Source organism: Eptesicus fuscus, chromosome 21 (assembly GCF_027574615.1).
Source record: "Eptesicus fuscus isolate TK198812 chromosome 21, DD_ASM_mEF_20220401, whole genome shotgun sequence".
In the NCBI taxonomy this organism is placed as follows: domain Eukaryota; kingdom Metazoa; phylum Chordata; class Mammalia; order Chiroptera; family Vespertilionidae; genus Eptesicus; species Eptesicus fuscus.
Window position 1 is genome coordinate 29635278 of NC_072493.1, and position 19657 is coordinate 29654934.

At 53.2% G+C, this 19657-nt stretch overlaps 2 protein-coding genes across 2 annotated transcripts in view; one reads left to right on the plus strand and one right to left on the minus strand.

Moving 5' to 3' along the window:
• The window catches only part of CMIP (c-Maf inducing protein), a 230371-nt gene extending 212254 nt beyond the window's left edge, over window positions 1-18117 (minus strand). The window contains exon 1 of the mRNA XM_008139702.3: window positions 17543-18117. Coding sequence (XP_008137924.1) covers window positions 17543-17842 — 300 coding nt within the window. The 5' untranslated portion in view covers window positions 17843-18117. The remainder of the gene's footprint in view (window positions 1-17542) is intronic.
• LOC114230900 (translation initiation factor IF-2-like) lies at window positions 17841-19418 on the plus strand. Its single transcript, XM_054711109.1, has 3 exons — window positions 17841-17959; window positions 18051-18740; window positions 19199-19418. The coding sequence occupies exons 1-3, from the start codon at window positions 17841-17843 to the stop codon at window positions 19269-19271; spliced, it is 882 nt and encodes a 293-aa protein (XP_054567084.1). The 3' UTR covers window positions 19272-19418.
• Window positions 19419-19657: the final 239 nt, after the last annotated feature.

The following is a 19657-nucleotide window of genomic DNA, read 5'->3' on the forward strand; positions in this document are numbered from 1 at the left end:
GGGAGGTGAGGTGGCCCATGGTCACTCTGGGTGCTCGGCAGGGCCGAGCGCTGAGCCACCATCTGCGATGCGGGTGGAATCGCCCTGTGCGCTACCACAGCGAGCCTGCAGTAATGCCCTCTGTCTTATCAAAAAGTGAAGAACTGTTCTAAATCTTAAAATAAACATTTTAGAGGCAAAAAGTGCCAACCTTGAAACTCCAGACTAGGATAAAAGAAAAAATATTTCACCATAACCAAGAAGACTAAACACAGCTCAACAAGCATTAGAAAATGCTACATGGGTAAATCCACTTGCCCAGCCAAAGGAGCAGAACTCTGAATAAAAACCTTGATCTTTCATACTTAATGAAACATTTTTTAATCATTTACGTGTTTATTTCCATGCAAAGTTCCATTTCCTGCTAGTAAAGTGTCACAGGGCCCCAGATTGGTTTATAACCTGGGGGGGGAGGGGGGAGACATGAATCAATCCTTAGAATAATAGATGCCGCATTTTTTGAGCCTGGCATCTTACCATTTGCCAGCAGAAGGGTCCACGGCTTTCATCAAATTTTCAAAAAGAGTGTGTCACTCTCAAAAAGTCTAAGACCCAATGTCCTGGCACATCCATTTCGTAAAGAAGATTCTGTCACTTTGATTGTTTGTGACTGACAAACTGACGCACTGACCAACTGCCCTGATATGAGAATGGAAACAAGACCAGGAATGAAAGAAAAAATAAATTGCTTCCCAAAGCAAGTCACGAGAAGCATAAACAAGCTAAAATTTAAGTGGATGAGACAATAAAGTTGTTGAAAAAGTATTTTTTTCAAGTTCGAAAAAATAATAATACAATTTAGTAGGCCTCTAAGGAGGAAAGAGAAAGAAAACCAGCATTTCTTGGATCAGGCCTTGTCTTCTTCATGAGGACAGCAAGCTCCCTGAGGGTGGGGCCTTGTCTACAAAGCTTCACCACCACATGCCAGGCTAGTGGCCCCACCAAACCTGGATCAATATCTGCTGGATGCTGAATAAACACTCCATGCCATTGATTCCTCACAATCCAGGTTTGTACATATTATAAGTTTCAGTTTCACTGACCAGATTCCAATAAGTCACGTGACTAGCCTGAAGTTACAACCAATAAGAGGCAGAACTGGGATTTAAACCCAGATCCATGCACTGCTATGTTAAACCCAGGAGGCCCCCTACACCACACTTTATTTAGACATCAGACTTTTAACCCAAAGTCATCTCTCAACAGAGAACTCCCTGGTGTGGAGCAGGCTCCACAACCCCACTGGCTCCCTTGAGAGTCATTTAACTTCTCATAGTCTCAGTTTCCTCCTAATCTACACATGGGGAAGAAGTGGTGCATGCCAACAACAATTGATTAGTAGTGCCTGTCTCCAGTTCACAGGGAAGGATTGATTATGCCAGGGTTGATTAGTAATGTCTACTCTGGGCAAGGCAATTAGGAGTGGCAGCACCTATGTCATGTATTTGCCATCCCAGAACTAGATGACCTGCAGGTTCTTTTCTAATTCTACCCGCCTCTGATTCTAATTATAAAAATTTTAAAGGGGGAGGGATGGAAAAAGGAAAGAACACACTAACATTTTCCAATACTGGCCATAGCTGCATTCACAAAGCCAAAACTGGCCGCACGGCCAGTCCTACATGCACACAACCCTGCCACATGGGAGGAAGTGGACTCTGGAAAACATCAGATCTGCTGCCTGCACACCCAATATGACACCCGTCCAAGCCAGAGGCAGAAAAAGTGTGAGTTTTGTCTGCCTTGGCCTAGGTTGTAAAACACCTCATCAGGAAGCATAGTAAGCTCCCAGGGAGCTCCATCAGGGTTCAGACCCTGGCCTGACCACTTGCCCATCCTGACCCTTGGACAAATTACTCCACCTCAGTAAGCCTCAGTTTCCTCATCTTAGAAAATCTTCATAGGATTGTCATAATAATTAAACCTAATAGTCTATCAAAGTTCTTAACAAAACAAGCACATAGTAAGTGAGCAAATGAAGGGCCACTGCTACCATCATTGTCATTGTTGTCATCATCACGTGTCTTTCAAGGGGACATATTTTCAGAAAAGAGTTCAAGTGCAAGAGATTAATTTATGTTTCCCATGTTTAGTATCACGGCCCATTTGATTACTATAAACTCTAAAAGAGACTCTGAAAATAATTTCATCCTGAAGCTCCTGGTGTATCAGCCAGGGCCCTGGGAAGAAACAGATGGCAGACACAAAATGGTGTCATTTGAAGAAATTGTAACAAAAGGACAACATAACAAGATGTGGGCAGAGCACAGTGAAAGCACATGAGATGGTTTTTCTACCTAGGGTGACCAACTGTCCCAGTTTGCCTGGAACTGGGGGGTTCCCTGGAACACAGAACTTGAGTGCAAACACCTGGAACAGTCCTAGGCAAGCCAGGACAGTTGGTCACCCCATTTCTAGCTCATGTGTTCCTACCCCTAGGCTTGAAGGGACAGAAGCCTTGATCGGGGTAAAAGGGCAGGAACTGTGGCCAAGAGGCACTGCCCACCCCACTCACAGCACCTCTGAAGAAAGGCCCCCCCTCCCTCCATGATCTCCACTGGCCACAGGGCAGAGAGATGGGCAGACAAGAATGGAGTGCTGATCCTTCCTGGGATGGCCAGAGGCTAGACTTCACCTCTTAGAAGGCTCCACAGGGAGCCTGAGGGGACTCCCAGCTCCCAGGCCTCAGCCAACAGGAAGGAGAGAGACCTCCGCCTCCTTTGGGATGGGAACATTGGGAAGAAACAACCAGACTCAAGCTCCGAGAAGCCACTTGTCAATGGGTTTAAATTTCGATATTCGGGGCTCACTCCCTGGCAACAGTGTCTCCGCCGGTCGCTGCCGATGCTGTAAGGCCAAGACAACAAAGTGAGCTGCCCCCAAAGAAGAGGCCTCCTGGGGCTCTATCGTCCAAGGTGGAAAGCCCACTCTGGAGCAGGGGACTTGGAAATATCCACACGTGTACCTTCTGGAAGGGCTCTGGGTGGTGTCCCCACTGGCACGCTCAGACCAGACGCCACCATTCAGGCGCTGTGCATGTGTCAGGGACAATATCGTTGAGCAAATAAATGCAACTTTCAATTCTGTTTTTAAATCATATTTTCCGAGATCAAAATCTTATTTCCCAAGCCCTGCTGCTGAAAGCTGAGATGAAAACCACCACTAATATTTTAAGCCTTCCAACTGTGGATTTCTTTCTTGCTTGAGTCTGGTCATGGTAGCTGGGTTTGGGACCAGGGCTGAGGGGCCATTCCAGGTCTCGGTGTCCAAGATGCCTAAGATCACTCCCTGGAGGTTCTCCCAACAGGACAGCTTCAAAGTCACCAGACAGAGCAAGGGTTTCCAAGAAAACTTGAGACACTTTTCCATCCTTTCAAAGACTGCAATGCCTGGGCCCCTGAGATGCCCCCATAAGCAACCATACAATCATCCCTCAGTATCCACAGGGGATTGGTTCCAGAACCCCTGAACATATCCAAGGATACTCGAGTCCCTTATATAAAACTAGTGGCCAGGTGCACAAAATTCGTGCATTGGTGGGGTGGGGGGGGTCCCTCAGCCCGGCCTGCACCCTCTCCAATCTGGAGCCCCTCGGGGGATGTCCGACTGCCGGTTTAGGCCCGATCCCAGGGATTGGGCCTAAACCGGCAGTCGGACATCCCTCTCGCAATCTGAGACTGCTGGCTCCTAACCGCTCACCTGCCTGCTCGCCTTTAACCACTCTGCCTGCTGGCCTGCTCACCCCCCACTGCCCCCCCCCCGCCAGCCTTCTCATCCCTAACTGCCCCCCCCAGCCAGCCTTCTTGCCCCCAACTGCCCCCACTGCCAGCCTGCTTGCCCCCAACTGCCCCCCCGCCGGCCTGCTTGCCCCCAACTGCCCCCCCGCCGGCCTGCTTGCCCCCAACTGCCTTCCCCTCCTGGCCTGATCACCCCTAACCGCCTCTGCCTCAGCCCCACCACCATGGCTTTGTCCGGAAGGACATCCAGAAGGTCTCCCAGTCTAATTAGCATATTACCCTTTTATTAGTATAGATGGTATATTTGCATATAATCGACACACATCCTCCAATATACTTTAAACCATTTCTAGACTTAAAATACCTAATACAATGTAAATGCAATGTAAATAGTTGTTATACTGCATTGTTTAAGGAATAACGACAGGAAAAATAATCTGTACGTGTTTAGTACAGGTTCAACCATCACAACTATGGTAGGCCTAACTACTCAGTACACATCAACAACAATGTAAGATTTTTTTTTGTCACGTATTTTCCATTAGTGGTTGGTTGAATCCATGGATGTGGATGCGGAACCCAGGGATATAGAGGGCAGAGTACATTCAGCCAAAGGCTCTAGTGACATCAAGTAAACCTGGGTGAAAAGGACCCTGCCTTCAAGAACTTCAATTGGGCAAGGAGCAGGAACGCAGGTGGGCAGAAGACGCAGTGGCCATGGAAAAATTCGTGGTGATGACGGAGTGGGCACTACTGAGCACTGATCCTATGCCTGTCACTCTACTAAAGAGTGTCCATGCCTCGTCTCCTCTATTCTTAGGACAGTCTTGGGAGGTGGCTACTATTATCCCCAGCCTGCAGATGAAGAAGCTGAGAGCTGGATCCCACCGCTGGTTACCTGGCCTAATATGAAGTGTCAGAATCCGAAAACACTGGCAGCCCCCGTAGGGAAAGGCTGACCTGGGGAGGGAAGGTCTTTAGCACCTCTACCTCCACCCAGGAGTTTCAAAATGGGGGCAGGGTATTTTCTGCTCCCCACTGTACAGCCCAGACCTTTCAAGCAAGACTGCCCTCATGCTGATCGGATGTGTCCTACACAAGAGCACATACCCGGGTCAGAGGGCACCCTGCTTACCACTGAGGCATTAAAAGAGCCCCTAGCCCTCTGCTCTTTGCAACACTATCTGGCCCAAGACCCTTGCCCCTTCACGGCACCTGCTGGCAGGACCCACACATACTTCAGAAACTTCCTTTCTATATCTTTCTTGGTGGTGTAGTTCAACTAGCTCTGAAAAGCAGAAGGGCTCAATGACAGCCCTGGGTGGGGCTTGAGTCAAGCAATTAAAGGTCTTTCTAGAAGAGCCACATAGCCAGGTCGCCTACCCCAGCCCACTCCCTCTCTTCACTGTACCCCTTCCCCCCCTCCCCCAAATGCTTTAATTCAGACAGGATGCAGGAAGCAGGTTTCAAAGTCATTTTCCACACATCATAACTTTCTAATGCCGGTTTTTCTCTTTTTATTGGCATGATGCAATTCCCCTTTCAACAATCCAGATCTCTGAAGTCCTGAGTCATCAGACAAAGGCAGGGACAGCAGGGGGACCAATCAGAGGTATCAAAGTGTGGGGAGCTTGTAATGCCCTGGCCAGTGGGATTTCCTTCCAGGGTCCCTGCTGGCTCTCGGCTCCACGCCACACCAGACACAGAGATCAGGGCTCCTGCAGCCCCCGCGTACTTCCTGGTTACCGCCTCCGTGCCACTTTCCAAAGAAGCAAAGTGAAGGCGGGCAGGAGCTTGAGCTCCACGCTCTGCCCAGCCCATAGCCAGTGCCACTCTGTCCAGTAGGACCTCTTGGGGTAGGTGGGCTGTTAAATGAGCTACCACAGGGGTTCTCAATTGTGATGTTGCCCCCCACCCCCACCCCCCGGGGACACGTGGCAATGTCTATGAGCAAAATTTTTTGCTATTACAACTGAAGAAAGCAGTGTATGAACATCTAGTGGGCTGAGGCCAGGGATGCTGGTCAACATCCTACCCAGGGTGTTCCCCAATATCATAGGGCCAAAGTTAAAACTCTCTGAGATAATGTGTAAAAATGACTTAGCATTTATGAATAAGATCTCATCCCAGGCATGTCATATGTACTCATCCAAGAAAAAAGCATAGGTGGCTATTCCCGAAAATATTCATATGGGGGTTTCTAGGTGGTAGGATTATGGGAGAATTTTTACTCCTTTAGTTTATGAGATCATCACTGTCCTGTGATTATTTGGGGTTTAATTTATAATTGTGGAGGTGAAGAGCTAGTAGAAAAGACAACTGCCACCAGCTGGGGAAGTACCATGCTGCGGGGAGTGAGCCCTCACTCCTGCCGGGGGTCTGGCAGACTCCAGGGGCTGGTGGCCATCACCAAGGCAGAGGGAAGAGGTGCCGTGCCAAAGCTCCAGGTGTGGGGCAGAGTCACACAGCAGGCAGAGCACGGTGCATGCTCCTGGCGGACTCTGGACTTCACGCTCGCTGTGGTCAAGTCATCACAGCCCGCTCTGAGGGGCAACTCCTCAGGGTCAGGCCAAGTCAGGCAAATAAGCTGAGGCTCCCAGAAGCCAAGTTCACTACCCCAAGATCAACAAAAGTGAGGAGCAAATCTCTGCTACAACTTTTCCAGAGGTGGTTCTGCAGAGAAATGGCCAAACCCCTCAGCGTGAAACGCTCTGCTCTGTCCATACCTCCCTGTCCTACAAGGCCCTCCTCTCAGCGCAGAGCCAGCCCTGGCCACTTTGGGCCTTTCTGACCCTCGGCTCTTAAGCCTTGCTCCCAGGCCACATGTGGTTACTGTATACTCTGGTGCCAGACGACTTGGGTTCAAATCCCAGCTCCAGCATTACTAGCTGGGTAAGTAGTGACCTCTTCACTCTGGGCCTCAGTTTGCTCCTCTGGAAAATGGGAAAATGACATCTTACAGGGGCATCATGAGAATGAAACAAGCTCATCTACATGAAGGGCTCAGAAGAGTAAGCACTGTGTTAGTGTTCGCTGTTGTTACCACCGCCTGGCTGGCGATTGTCCTCGCTGCCCAGGCTCCTGTGTCCCAGGCCCGGCCAGGAGGCATCCCGGCCTGTGGAGAAGAACTCTGGCTCTGGAGCCAGGTCGTCTGGGTTCATTGTGTAACCTGAAACTCCCTGAGCCTCCAGTTTCCCACCTGTATGTAAGCTGGAGCCTCAGGGGTTGGTGTGAAGATTAAATGCACAAATATGCCCAAGGACTCGGTGGCTGGAGGAAATGACCACTAGTGCCCTGCAGTCACCCCTGATCTGTCTGAACCCACAGGATGACCCTACCTTGATCCCCAAGCCCGGTAGCCACCTAACTACTGGAACAGTTCAAACCCACTTTCCCAACCCCAAAGCAAGCCTCAGTCACAGGGTCACGAAACACAGCCAACAAGAGCAACAAACAGACGTCACAAGTCTTTGCTCCCCTTTCCAACAGGGCCCCTGACACCCACAGCTACCGCCTCCGACCCCACTGCAGACACAAAGCAGAGCACCACTCCGGCCCTGGGCCTTGGCCCGATGGTGCCACCTTCTGAAGAGCCCAAGGGCCAATTGGGCCTTCCCACGAGGCCTCCATCAAAGAAGGTTCCAGAAGGGGAGCTCTGTGAGCCAAAGCTCACAGTGGAGGTTTCAGGCCCGGGATTTGGAAAATATCAGAGGCCTCTGGGGAAAGCTCATCAGAAGCTCCCCACCGGCTGGCCGGGCCCAGCAGCCTCACAGCCACGGTACTGGGCCAGGACCTCTGGGGCTTGTGTCCACCCCAAGGCTGGCTATGTGTTCCATGTGCCTGGCAATGCACAGGTCTACTGCACACACTCTCTCCTTTGGCCTCAGCAACCCTGGAGAAGGGAGTAGTGTGACATGCTTGGCCCACGGAGGGCCAGAGACATGCAGGGTTACAAGGAAGTGGCAGGTGGAGGTCTGGATGTGGCTCTTTCTTCTCCCCTTTCAACAGGAAGGACCTCCCAAATAGACACCTGCAAGAGCCTCATTCGTTCATTCCTTCCTTCATTCATCCATTCATTCAGCCAAAGAATATCTGCTGAAAGGGAGCCTCAGTGTCCCCATCTGTAAAATGGGGAGAGTAATAGGTTGTTGCAAGAATCACCAATGTGACTGCCTAGCACAGCTCCTAGAAAAAAGGACACTCGTGAGTGGCTGCTGCAGCGGTCACTATTGTGACTAACAGCTGGCCCTGGAAACTCAGATCCCTGCACTGCCGAAGTTTCCATTCAGGGGCATCCCAGGCTCCCAGGTGCCGGCTGCTCCCCGTCCCTTCGCATCATGACCAGGGTCCTCCTGACTCAAACATGTCTTGGTGAGCCCAGCACTAACCTCACCCTGACTTGTGGGTCCCACTCTGTGAAGCGATTCCACCTCCATCTTTATCTCCTACACTCTCTTACGGTGCCCAGGTGCCCACCGCTCAGGGAGAATGTCACAGACCACCTGGAGCATGCCCAGTTGCTCTGGCCCCCTTCCTCTGCTCACTGCTCTCCCTCTGCCATTCCCATCTCTGGCCCCATCTCTTCCCGTCTCCAACTACCTCTGTCTGTCCAGGTGTGTCTCTCCTATGAAGTCCTTCCTGAAACCACCTGCCCCCATAATAGCACCTTTTCCTCCCTCCAGATAGCAGACAAGGCATATGTACCCCCATGTAACTGTGAGCCTTTGGGGAGCAAAGATTATGTCTGACTTTGCAAGTGAAGCACCTGGGAGCGCTCAGTTTGTAAGCACAGTGTCTGGGCGCACTCCAGTTGCAAGCCCAGGACCTGGGGTACTCACTTTATAAGTGCAGTACCTGAGCCCTGGCTGGGTGGGTCAGTTGGTTAGAGTGTTGTCCCAATAAGCCAAACTTGCAGGTTCGATCCCGTCAGAGCACATACAAGAATCAACCAATGAATGCATAAATAAGTGTAACAACAAATTGATGTTTCTCTATCTCTCTCCTTTCCTCTCTCTGTCTCTAAAATCAATAAATAAAATAATAAATGTACTTTTAAAAAATAAAAAGTGCGGTATCAGGGAGCACTCATTCGCAAATACAGCGTACCTTGGAGCACCCCCTTTGCAAACCCAGTACCTGGGGAACTCCATTTGCACATACAGTATCTGTTACTCAATTCACAACCTAGTGCCTGGTGCTTACCCTTTACAAATACTTGGCATTCACTTTCCAACACCAGTTCCCTGAACTCACTTGACAAATTCACAAAGGAATGTCTGCCAAACATTGGCAAACACTAAACTGATAAGCCCTCTGATTTTCAATTAAGATGTTTCTGCAAGAGGCTGAAATCATTTCTGTATATCCAACAAACGCACATACATCCATGGACACACATATTCGAGCATGGAGCAGACTTGCCTTTGCCTCTGAACTTATACCTACTATACTCCCAATCCAATCCTTCTTGTCTCCACTGTAGCATGTGTAAAATGGAGATAACAACACCTACCTCGTAGGACTGTATGGAAAAGTAAAGGAGCACTATGCCTGGCAGGCAGCAGGTGGACAATAAATGTCATGGTAATCTGGAGTGCAGTGCTCCATCCCCTGCAAAAGATTCACTTATCCTATTCTATTCCCCACCGGAGAGAAGACGGCAAACTCTCCTGACCTGCCACCAAACTCAAACCCAGGAACCAGAAGAGACCATGTTGTTTGAATGCCCTTTCCTGTAGCTTGGAGACCTCCAGACCACTGCGGCGTCACCCCTGTCCTCGGCGGGAGTCGTCATCAGGCCATGGTCTCCTTTGTCCTGGGCACAGCTCACCCTGCCCCAGCCTCCAGGACACTGGGAGAGCTATAGGACTGAGCTGTGGCCAAGGGACCAGCCACACTCACAAATGGCTCTGCCTGGTGCTTGCTTCCTCTCCTCATCCCCCACTCAATGAGGCACTACAGGGAGCAGAAACCCAGACTGGGCAGTGACATGAGCAAGCAAGACATAAACATGTTGCGTGAAGACAGCCAGCTGTGGGGGCTGGTTGTTACAGCAATTAGCCTGCCCTGACTACCCAGCCCCATCCACACAGGTAGCGCCACTGTCCCGCTCGGTCCCACACCAGCACGTGCCGGCGATCAGATTCACTGGGCTGAAGAGTGAGCCAAAACCAGAAGCAGTGGGCTCTCCCAGACTGTGTGCTCCCATCTGCAAACTGTATGCTCCAAAAGCTCGGGGCTGGCCCAGGACATCCAGGAAACTACTGCCCGCTCCAGTGTTATCTCCCCTCCTGATGACCCCGTCTGAGCCAGCCCCGCCTCAGTCCTCACATCACCCCCCTGGGGACTGGAGAATCCAGCTCTTCTGCTTCCCTCCAAAGTGAGTTTACTCAGCCTAATCTGCTTATATGCTTCTGATAACCATTGAAACTAAGAGAGCCAATGACAAAGGAAGGCACTAGAAGGTGCTGGGAGGCAGGAGTCCTGGGTGTGAGGCCCAGCCCTGCTGCTGAGTCATCTGTAAGAGTGTTTGGGCAACACACTTCCCCTTACCTCTCCCCTGGAGGCAATTTTGATGGTCAGTGTATTCTAGATCCTGGGACCCTTGCAACAGTAGGGACAAAAGGAGCTGGTTTTTAAAAGTTTTGCTGGGTTTTGTAATTTAAGAGTCTCTGAAAGCACTGCTCCAATGCTATTCTTCACTATTTACTGGGAGGGAGCTGGGTTAAACACACACACACACACACACATTAGCAGCACTAGAAGGAAAGCTCCATGGGACACCCAGCACCTGGCACATTCCGGGTGCTCATGAGTACTTTTTAATAGATGCTCACAGCTCCTGGAAAGCAGGATAATGACAACTGTAGAGCATTTATTAAGTACCAGCCACTTTAGTATGTGATTTCTAAGTACCAGCCAGCCTCAGGGCCTTTGCACTTGCCAGTCTCTCTGCCTGGAATGCTCTCCCTCCAGATTGTTGCCTTCTTCCCTTCCCTGACTACCACATGCAAAGCAACAAGGCTCCCAGTCCCCAAGCCCCGAACATGCCACCTGCCTGCCTGCTTTCTTTTCTCCAGAGCCCCTGTCACCCACCACCAGTCAGATTCCACATTTACTTGTTTTAGTGGCTTACTATCTGTCACCCACACCACCAACACAAGGTCCAGGAGAACAGGGACTGGTTTTCTTCAAAGTGTCTAGAACCGTGATATTTATACTGAATGAACTGTCATGCCTTACTTACCTCACCTAAACCCTGAGGTCAATGCCAAAAGGAAGTTCCATAATCTGAACTTCACAGATAAGGACAGAGGTTAGGAGACTGGCCCAAGGTCAGCCACCAGCTAGGAAGTTGCAGGGGTGGGACCCTAGCTTGCTGATATGACCGTTCTCTGTCCTCTTGCTGCACACCCCAGACGCTGGTATAAACCTTTCTGCACATCACAGGTACAAAGAAATGACGACTAAACACAGGGACCAATGTCAACACCAGAAATACTTTCTCTGCTGTCCCCTTTGCCTCAATATACACCAACACCTCCCCCATATACATGCACACACATGCACACACACGAGCACACACGCCTCATCACCCTCTGGTAGGACTCTGCTAATGTCAGCAAAGTTTCCTTTCCAATGCATCTGGCCTCCCTCACTGCCCTGTTGAATGCACTAGGTGCCCTATCACCAGAGCCAAGAGCTGGGAAAAGGCATTCTCACTTCCTCCCTTTCTCTACCCCAGGGCCACTCAGGCTTGGCTTCCATCCTGGGGAAGCAGGAAGTCTGGAGACAAAAATGATGCTCTCAGGTGGAGCAGGAAACAGCTGTTCTGGGCTATGCAGACCCTTGTCCTTGGGGCAGAGGTCAGTATGACTGGTCAGAGCCCCCCTGCTCACTTGTATTCAGCTCCTGGAGGGCCAGGTAGCCAGACCCTCCAAGGGGGCTCCCTGACCGGTGACATTCAGCCAGACTGAAGCATGACTCCAGGCAGCAGTGATCTCAGACAAGGCACTCTGAAGGAGGGTCAGCTTGCCTTTGCAAATCAACTCTGGGACTAAATATTTTAACACCCACCAAAAAAGTAAGCAAAAAACATTCAAATTATCAAAACAGAAACAACTCAACTGAATAAAAATGGAAAGTTTAAATTAGCAAAAGATTGGAACTGATCTAAATGCCCAGCAGCAGGAAATGGTCTGCCTACATTATTGTAGCGCCCCTCTACAACGGAGCACTATGCACCAGTGAAAAAGAACAGGGCAGCTGCGTATGCACAGATCTAGAATAACCTCCAAAATACATTGTCCAATGAGAAACAATGGCTTGGGTCTGTGTGTAAATGCCAAAATGGTCAGCAAGGATACACAGGAATGGGTAACAGGGCTTGCCTAGGAGAACTAGGAGCTGTGGGGACATGAAATAAGAGAGACGCTTCGTTTTTCCTTAAATGCCTTGTTGTACTCTCTGAATTTATTTGATGTGTGCATCACTGTTGCAATTTTCAAAAAAAGAAAAGAGTTATGTGGTGTGTTTTTTAAAGACACTGGACTGTGCCCCTGAGGAATTTTTCTTCAACTACTTTCAACAGTTTCTTGCCTCCATGCATACCAGATCTGCTAAATAGCCCTAACTTTCCCAAATGCACTGCTCATCTCAAGAGACTTTTCTCTGGAGACTGCCCGTTTTTAAATAGCAATAACCCCTTCCACTGGTGCAGTTCCACACGAGCTCTCTCAGGGCAATTAGGAAAACATGAATCGGAATACTGGCCGCTTGTCACACCCCTACTCTATGCTGGTCATCCTACTGGGTGCTACACTGAATTCTTTCCAATCCTTATGGCAACCCTGCCGATGAGGTAGCACTGTCTCACCCTCCAGAAGAAGAAGCAAGGCCCAGCAAGGGAAAGCATGTGCCAAAAGTCACACAGCCAGGAAGTCATAACCTCAGAATCCAGACCCAGGGCCAAGGGACCGCCCCCAGAGTTTGCTCTGCCCCATGGTGAAGGCTCCCTAAACCATGAGGCTGCCTCATTAATCTCACTGAATCCTTTAATCAAAGGCATCACTCGGCTATCTCCCAGATCCATTCTGCCAAAACACCAAGGGGCACCACCCACATGGCTGGCCTGGAGGGAGACTGCCCTTCTGCCCCCGAGACAGCTTTGGTCATGCGGCCACCAGGCTCCCCCTAGCCTTGCTGGGCACGGTGCCCCAGAAATGCCCTCCCTCTCTCACTGCCACATGAGTCAGCGGGCCCTGTGGAGAAGCCACCTGTGGGCCACGGAGTCCAAGCCGGAGGCACACATCCGCCTCGCTCACCTCCATCGCCAGCTCGGCAGCAAAGCCCAGCCACAAACGGTGAAACCCCTTCCACCTGGACTGGCACAATTCTGCCCGTGGCCAGAAAGGGCATCCCAGATTGCACCAGGCGAGTGAATGGCAGCATCAAAACATACTCCCTCCTCAAAATGCACTTATTTACCACAGCCTGGGGAAGGCAGGCCACACTTGTTGTTTACAGAGAATTTAGATTGTTTTCTCCTCCGTCTCTGCCCCTCCCCTCCACCATCTCCAATCAGACAAGTTATCCAGAAACAAATTTGATATATTCAAAAAACTTGTGACAAATGCCATTGAAAATAAAAATTCCTTGTGTTTACTAACTGTCACAATAAACATCACATAAATCAAAGGCGGGAAACGGTGCATGATACAAAGTGAAATAAGTCAACATACGTGTGCGCATGCGCGCGTGTACACACACACACACACACACACACACACACACACACACAGACGTGTCCCCAGGGGAAAACAAACTTTAATTCTCGAGTGGAAATCACACCGTTGGGATGAACTCTCCGCTCCGCAGTTGACACCTAGATGCTTAGGAACTGCAAGTTCAGAAGAAGGCTCTCTCCCCATGGAAACACCGGACTAAAGGAACCTAATGAGAATTAAGGTGACTTCTTGCCTCCACGCATACCAGGTCAACCACTGCTCCTCTCCGTGACAAGAAGGCCAGAAACATTTCAATCAGAGCAGCAGAGTGGTGAGAACTTAAAGACAAGTGGCTGATGAATTAAGGCCTGAGAATAAAGAACACTGCTGTCACCTGTGCCCCCCCATCCCTGTTGGGTCAATGAATAAAAGACTTTTCAGACCGGATCCACCACAAGATGCCATGTGATGTGTGCACAAAATTAGGTGAAACAGAATGTAAGCAGCGTGTTTGTACTTCTTTGGTGCGAAGGAAACAAAGCACACAGACAAAGCCCTCTTCCAGTGGACAAACATGTCTAGCAGGTGATCAAATTCAACCTAGACACAGAATAGCAAAATGGATTCTGGTCTCTCCGGACCTGGCTGCTTATGCAGAATGCCTGGCCGTCGGCTCCGACCAACAGCCACCACAAAGCCCCAGGGAAGCCCAGGGACTGGGAAGTCTGGATGCAAAAGGGGAATGAGGCGCCAGGGCCGGGCCACAGCCCCGGCAAGCGGGCCCTTCCCCCACAAGGTGTGGTCATGTGTACCCCGGGGAAGGTGGGGATGCCTCCCAATCACCCCCACACGTCAGCCAGGTCACTGTCGCCTTTGTGTTTCCTTCTCTGTTTATGAGCTTTCTGGATCCAAAGTCTCAAGCACAAAGTGCATCAGGCCCGGCACTGTCACAGGCCACGTCAGGCACACGGTTGGCTCTGCGAGGATTTAATCAGTAACTGGCCCAGGAGACAGGCACAGGGCAAGCGCCAACCTGACCCCACACAAGGCAAAGTTTATAGCCAGGCCAGGGAGTGAGGCTGCCAGTCCCTGGGGCCCCAGTCTGAGCCCATCTCCCCAGCAGGGACTCAGAGAGGTCCACCGGAGGGGCGAAGCCAGCAGGAACTGCCACCCAGGTGGGCCTGGGAGCCCCATATGCTTCCACGCGGCTCGAGACAGCTGTGATCCTGGTCTTTACCTCTGACAACAATCCAATTTATTGGATCAGTGTAGACAGACTCCAAAGACAATTTGGGCAAAAGAGTGTCTTTAGTTTGTTTATTCATTTGGATCCAGATCAATCACTGACTCTTGTTCGTGAAGCCCACACAATTAACCATATAATTACCAAATGGTTCTGAGTTGAGCTGTATATACCGATGATACACATTTCAAGAAAGGATCTGAAACATACTTCATGTATCGGCAGCTTGAGACTGGGCAAGGGACACTACAAAGCCACAGGGCTACACAGGGCGTGTAGTGAACTGCACTCAAATTCACCTTTGTTTCATTTGGGCTAATATTTCTCAATAGAGTGCTTGGGCCGCACTATAAAATGCAGACAGATTACATAACGCCCAGGCCTCAGAAAAACCCCTCGGGGCTGCTTTGTTTCCTCGGGCCTGGACACCAACCAGGTGTCTCAGGATGAGGCAAGGTCCCCAGTAGCGGTGCCAACCCCACCTCTGCCCTGGAGGCAGCCGCTCGACCAGGCCTGCCTCAGCAGCCCCCCTCCATGCTCACAGGCCCTGGCACAGAGAGCCATGTACTCCCCTGGAGCCCCCCATGGGCAGATTTAAGGACACCCCTGCCCTAACCGAGGGGCTTGGTGATGACAGGCAGAGGAAGGGGAATTATGCCAGTTCATTGGACACTTGCTCAGAGTTTCCTCCTTCCACATTTCCCAACGCCAGAGCAAGGCTCTGCTGAGACAAATCTTGTTCCATGGTTAGTGCTCAGTCCCCAGTCCTGAAAACCACAGCTCCTCTCCAGAAAGGCCCAAGCTACAAAAAAGTGCCACCCACCTTGGCTGGTGAAGGTGGGGCAGGGCCTCTCTCTGGCTGCTGAAGAAACCAGCGCCCCGCTACAGCCTTTCCTCCTTTCCTCTCTCGCTCACGTATACATCTTGAGCAATCAGAGGTAAGTCGGGGGCCGTGAGCCTCCAAAGCTGGCTTCCCCCAGACTGTGGCCAGCAGCAGCAGAGGACACACTCCTGGCTCAGCCTGTCCTTCCCACAGAGGGTCACTGTGCCTCTCAACCATTTCTCCACACACACACACACACACACACACACACACACACACACACACACTCCCCTTCACTGTGAGGGGTAGCAGAAAAAAAATAAAGCCCCCCCCCCCTCCCCCATGAGCCAGGGGACAATTCTGAAGCCAGATTTGGGAGCTCCAGGTAGGTCCCAGGCAAGGAATGACTGAGGACACTAGTTCCTCCCCAATCTGAAATGGTGTGTGAGGGCAAATTTTCCGAGGCTTTCCCTCCATCAAATGAGAAGCCAAACGCTAAGCCCTGTGGTTCTGAAACATGCATGAGCCTGAAATTGGGCCCGGGCCGCTTCTCCACAGCCAGTGATCCACCCTGAGAAAGCAGGCTTTGCAGACATTGCACCAACGTGCCCACAGGAAAGAAAAAATAGGTGTTCTCAGCACGTAGGACCCAAAATTCAGAATAAAAGTCCTCCGTGTGCTTCAAGGCTCTCCGGAGGGGGAAGTTGTTTCGAGGAGTAAGGTTTCTCTGCTAACTTTTCCCCCTCCCCATTCCTCGGAGCATGTGTCACAGGCTGTGACACACTGCCAAGGGAACATGGATGCCGGGGAAATGTCTACACACGCTACACGTTTGTGACATGCCATGTAAGCGACACCCCGTTTCCTGGCTGGGTTTTCTTGGCACAGGTGTGGGCAGGCGGTGGATTCTGCCCCCCCCCCCCTTAGTAAACAGGCTCACAGTGGGGGGGGGAGGGGGGAGTGTGCATTCTGGGGAAGACCTGTCACCTCTCCACAGAGGAAGGAACCCTCTCAGCAAGGCTCAGGCCCAAGCAGATCTGGTGCTTTAAACTGTCCTTGTTTCAAAACACAAAGCATCCTGTTCAGGCTCCTGCCCGCCACCCCCGCCCTGCGACCCCACCGCGGCTCTTTCTCCACCTTGCAGATTTGATTTCAGAAACAGATCAATGACTTCTCCCTCTCACCCAGCTGACCCAGTCTCAACCACATATTTAAAAACAAGAACAGTAACAAAATAAAACCCCCAGTGTGGAAATACACGTCTAACACACACTTCACAGACAATGCAAGCCCAGAGCCCCACAAGTCAGCTTCCACACTGGAACTTGACCCTCAGCCCTGGGTGGGGAGGAGACAGTCCCGGACCCCTGCCCCCTCCCCCTCCACTTCCAGCCTCCCAATGTGCCAAAGAGATTTTTCAGAAAGGGAAGCACCCCGTTTTGCCTGCCAGCCCGGGCAGGAAAAAAAAAAAAAAAAAAAAAAGATGGGTACAGCAAAGATAGGAATTGGTTTCTGGAAATTCTTTGGGTTTGGGGGTTTTGAGGTTGTTGGGGGTTTGGGGGTTGGGGGGGAGGTGTTTTATTTTTTTTGGTTGTTTTGTTTTCCCGTCCGTCCACCGCAGGCTTTCAGAAAGGGAACCCTCACCACCATCAGGGCCCAGCCGGTCTAGCCCACGGTCCCACCCGTAAGAAACCCAAGCGCTGGGCCGGAGGCCCCCAAATGCTCTGCCTGGGGTGGGCCAGATCCACCCCAGAATTCTAAGGGTCTCCCCGAACCGCCGGCCGGGCAGAGCTTCGGATTCCACAACCCAGCGCCGAGCCCAGGCCAGGAGCGGGGGGGCCGGGTTCTCCCCGCCCCCGACGCCCCCTGGTGCGCGGCAGGCCCCGGGCTCCAGGTGCAGCCGTGGGAGGGGGCGCCCTGCGGTCCCGAGGGGAGGCGCGGGGGTGCAGGCGCGCGGCCACGCGGAGCGACTCACCGTGGCGGACGCCAGGCTGTTGTCGGCCAGCGTTAGGTGGTGCGGCTCCCAGCGCCTCAGGAATTTCGAGGTGAGGATCTTGCTGAGAAAGGTCCGCGGGTGCCGGATGACACAGACCTGGATGTCGCCCTCCTGCAGCAGTTTGTACCTCATCCCGTTGCACAGGAGAAGGGCCCGGCGGCAGGGCACAGCGCCCATCTTCGTGCCCTCGGGGGCCGGCACGTCGCCCCCCAGCAGCGGCTTGGTCTCCTCGATCTGCCGGGGGTCGCCGCCGCCGCCCGAGCTGCTGGTCAGATCCATGGCCGGCCGGGCCGGGGAGGGGGCCGGGGGCGGGGAAAGGGGCTGTCCCGGCTGCGGGGCGGCGGGGCCCCCGGTCGGCGGCCCGCACCCCCCCACCGCTCAGGAAGGTGGGGGGGTGTGGGGCTGGGGGCGCCCGCAGGGGAGGGGCCGGCGGGAGGCGGCTGGCGCGGCGGCGCGGTCCTTCCTGCGGAGCTCGGCTTCCTCCTAGCTCGTCGGGTGCATGCTCGCGCGGCCGGACCGGCGGGGCGGCGGGCGGGCGGGCGGGGAGCGGCAGCGCCGGGGGCCGGCGGCGGCGGCGGCGGCGAGCGGGGGCCGCGCGGCGGGCGTGTCTCGGCCCCGCCGCCCGCTCGTGTGTACAGTACGTGTGTCTGGGCGGCCGTCCGCGGGCGAGTGTGCGGCGGGGGCCGCGGGGGCCGGCTCTGTTGAGAGATTGCAGAAGCCGCTCGGCGCCCGCGCGATTGGTCCCCGCGGGGTCATGTGCCCGCCCCTCTGACGTCAATGGCGGCAACGGCGGCGGCCGCGGCTTCGGCCTCTCGCAGGCGGAGTCGGGCCGGGCGGGGACGCGAGGGGCCGAGGCGCGGCCCGACGGGAGGGGCGGCCCCTGGGGAGGGGGCTGCGGCCTGCCAGCCCCGGGCGGTCCCGCCCGCCCGCCCCGCCCGGGATGGGAGGGGGCTGGGGCCGCGGGGGCGGGGCGCGTGACGTCACGCCCAGCCGCGCCCCCGCCGGTGCCCAGGCTGGTGCGGAGCCGCGAGGCCCACGGGCGGGACCTGAGCCGGGACCAGCCGTGGTCCCCGCACCCCACGCTCCCCATCCCCGCGGCCCCGATCGGAAACGTCAACGCCCGGAAACATGTCAACGCCCCGAAACATGTCACCGCGGACGGCCAAGGTGCGGCCAGGTGCAAACCCGAGGGACCGGGGCGGGGCCGGGCCGGGCCGGGCTGGGCTGGGCTGGACTAGGCCGGGCCGGAGGGTTGGGGGCTGGACCGCCTGACCTCTGACACCCCTCCACAGCTCAGGCTGCACATCTGGCTGGCCAGATGGGGCCATAAAACAAGGATGTTTCCTGGCATTGAAAATGCCCCCTCAATTATCTGGATAATGAGCCCACACTGCCCGTGTCAGCCCAGCAGACCCTGGGCCTTTCCCAGATGTCTACCAGCCTTGGCCTTTTGGATTCATAGCTGCCTTCGGGGAGGGGACAGGCTCGCCAACCCCCTCCTTTTTTCTGCCCCTGGAGTCTGACCCCTTCTAGGAACCTCTACAACAAAGCCCTCCCCCTCCCCCCAAAGGTACTGGACTGCCCCCTCCTCTTCCTGCACCCCAGTAACTCCAGCTTCTTTACCTCTCCCCTCAGACCGGGACCTGGCCATTCATCTCTGCTTCACCCGCGGGGGAGCAACTCCTACTGGAAGAGCTTTGTGGAATGAACCGCAGTGTCACTCAGGACTGGAACTGAAACGAAACCGTTCCCTTTCTGCCATCAGGAGACACCTAAGGCCACCCAGCAAATGCTCCGCTCCCTCAGGCTTTCTCACATCCACACGCTTCTGCAGTTAATACTTTCAAAACCCTCAGATTTTTGCCTTTTTGTTAAGTGAAGGTGCCCTGCAGGGAACACATGGGTGTGTGAGCGTGTGTTGAATCTTATCATGAATGCCGCAGTTTATCCACAGAGCCCCTGTGGTGGGATTATCTCCTCCCCATTCTCTCCCAGAACAGACAAGATGGAGGGGCTCCTCCCCCTGAGCCTGGGTTGGGGAAGGGAGTGGAAGGCAGGGCCCAGTCCCTCACAGAAATGACTCAAAGGTCCAGG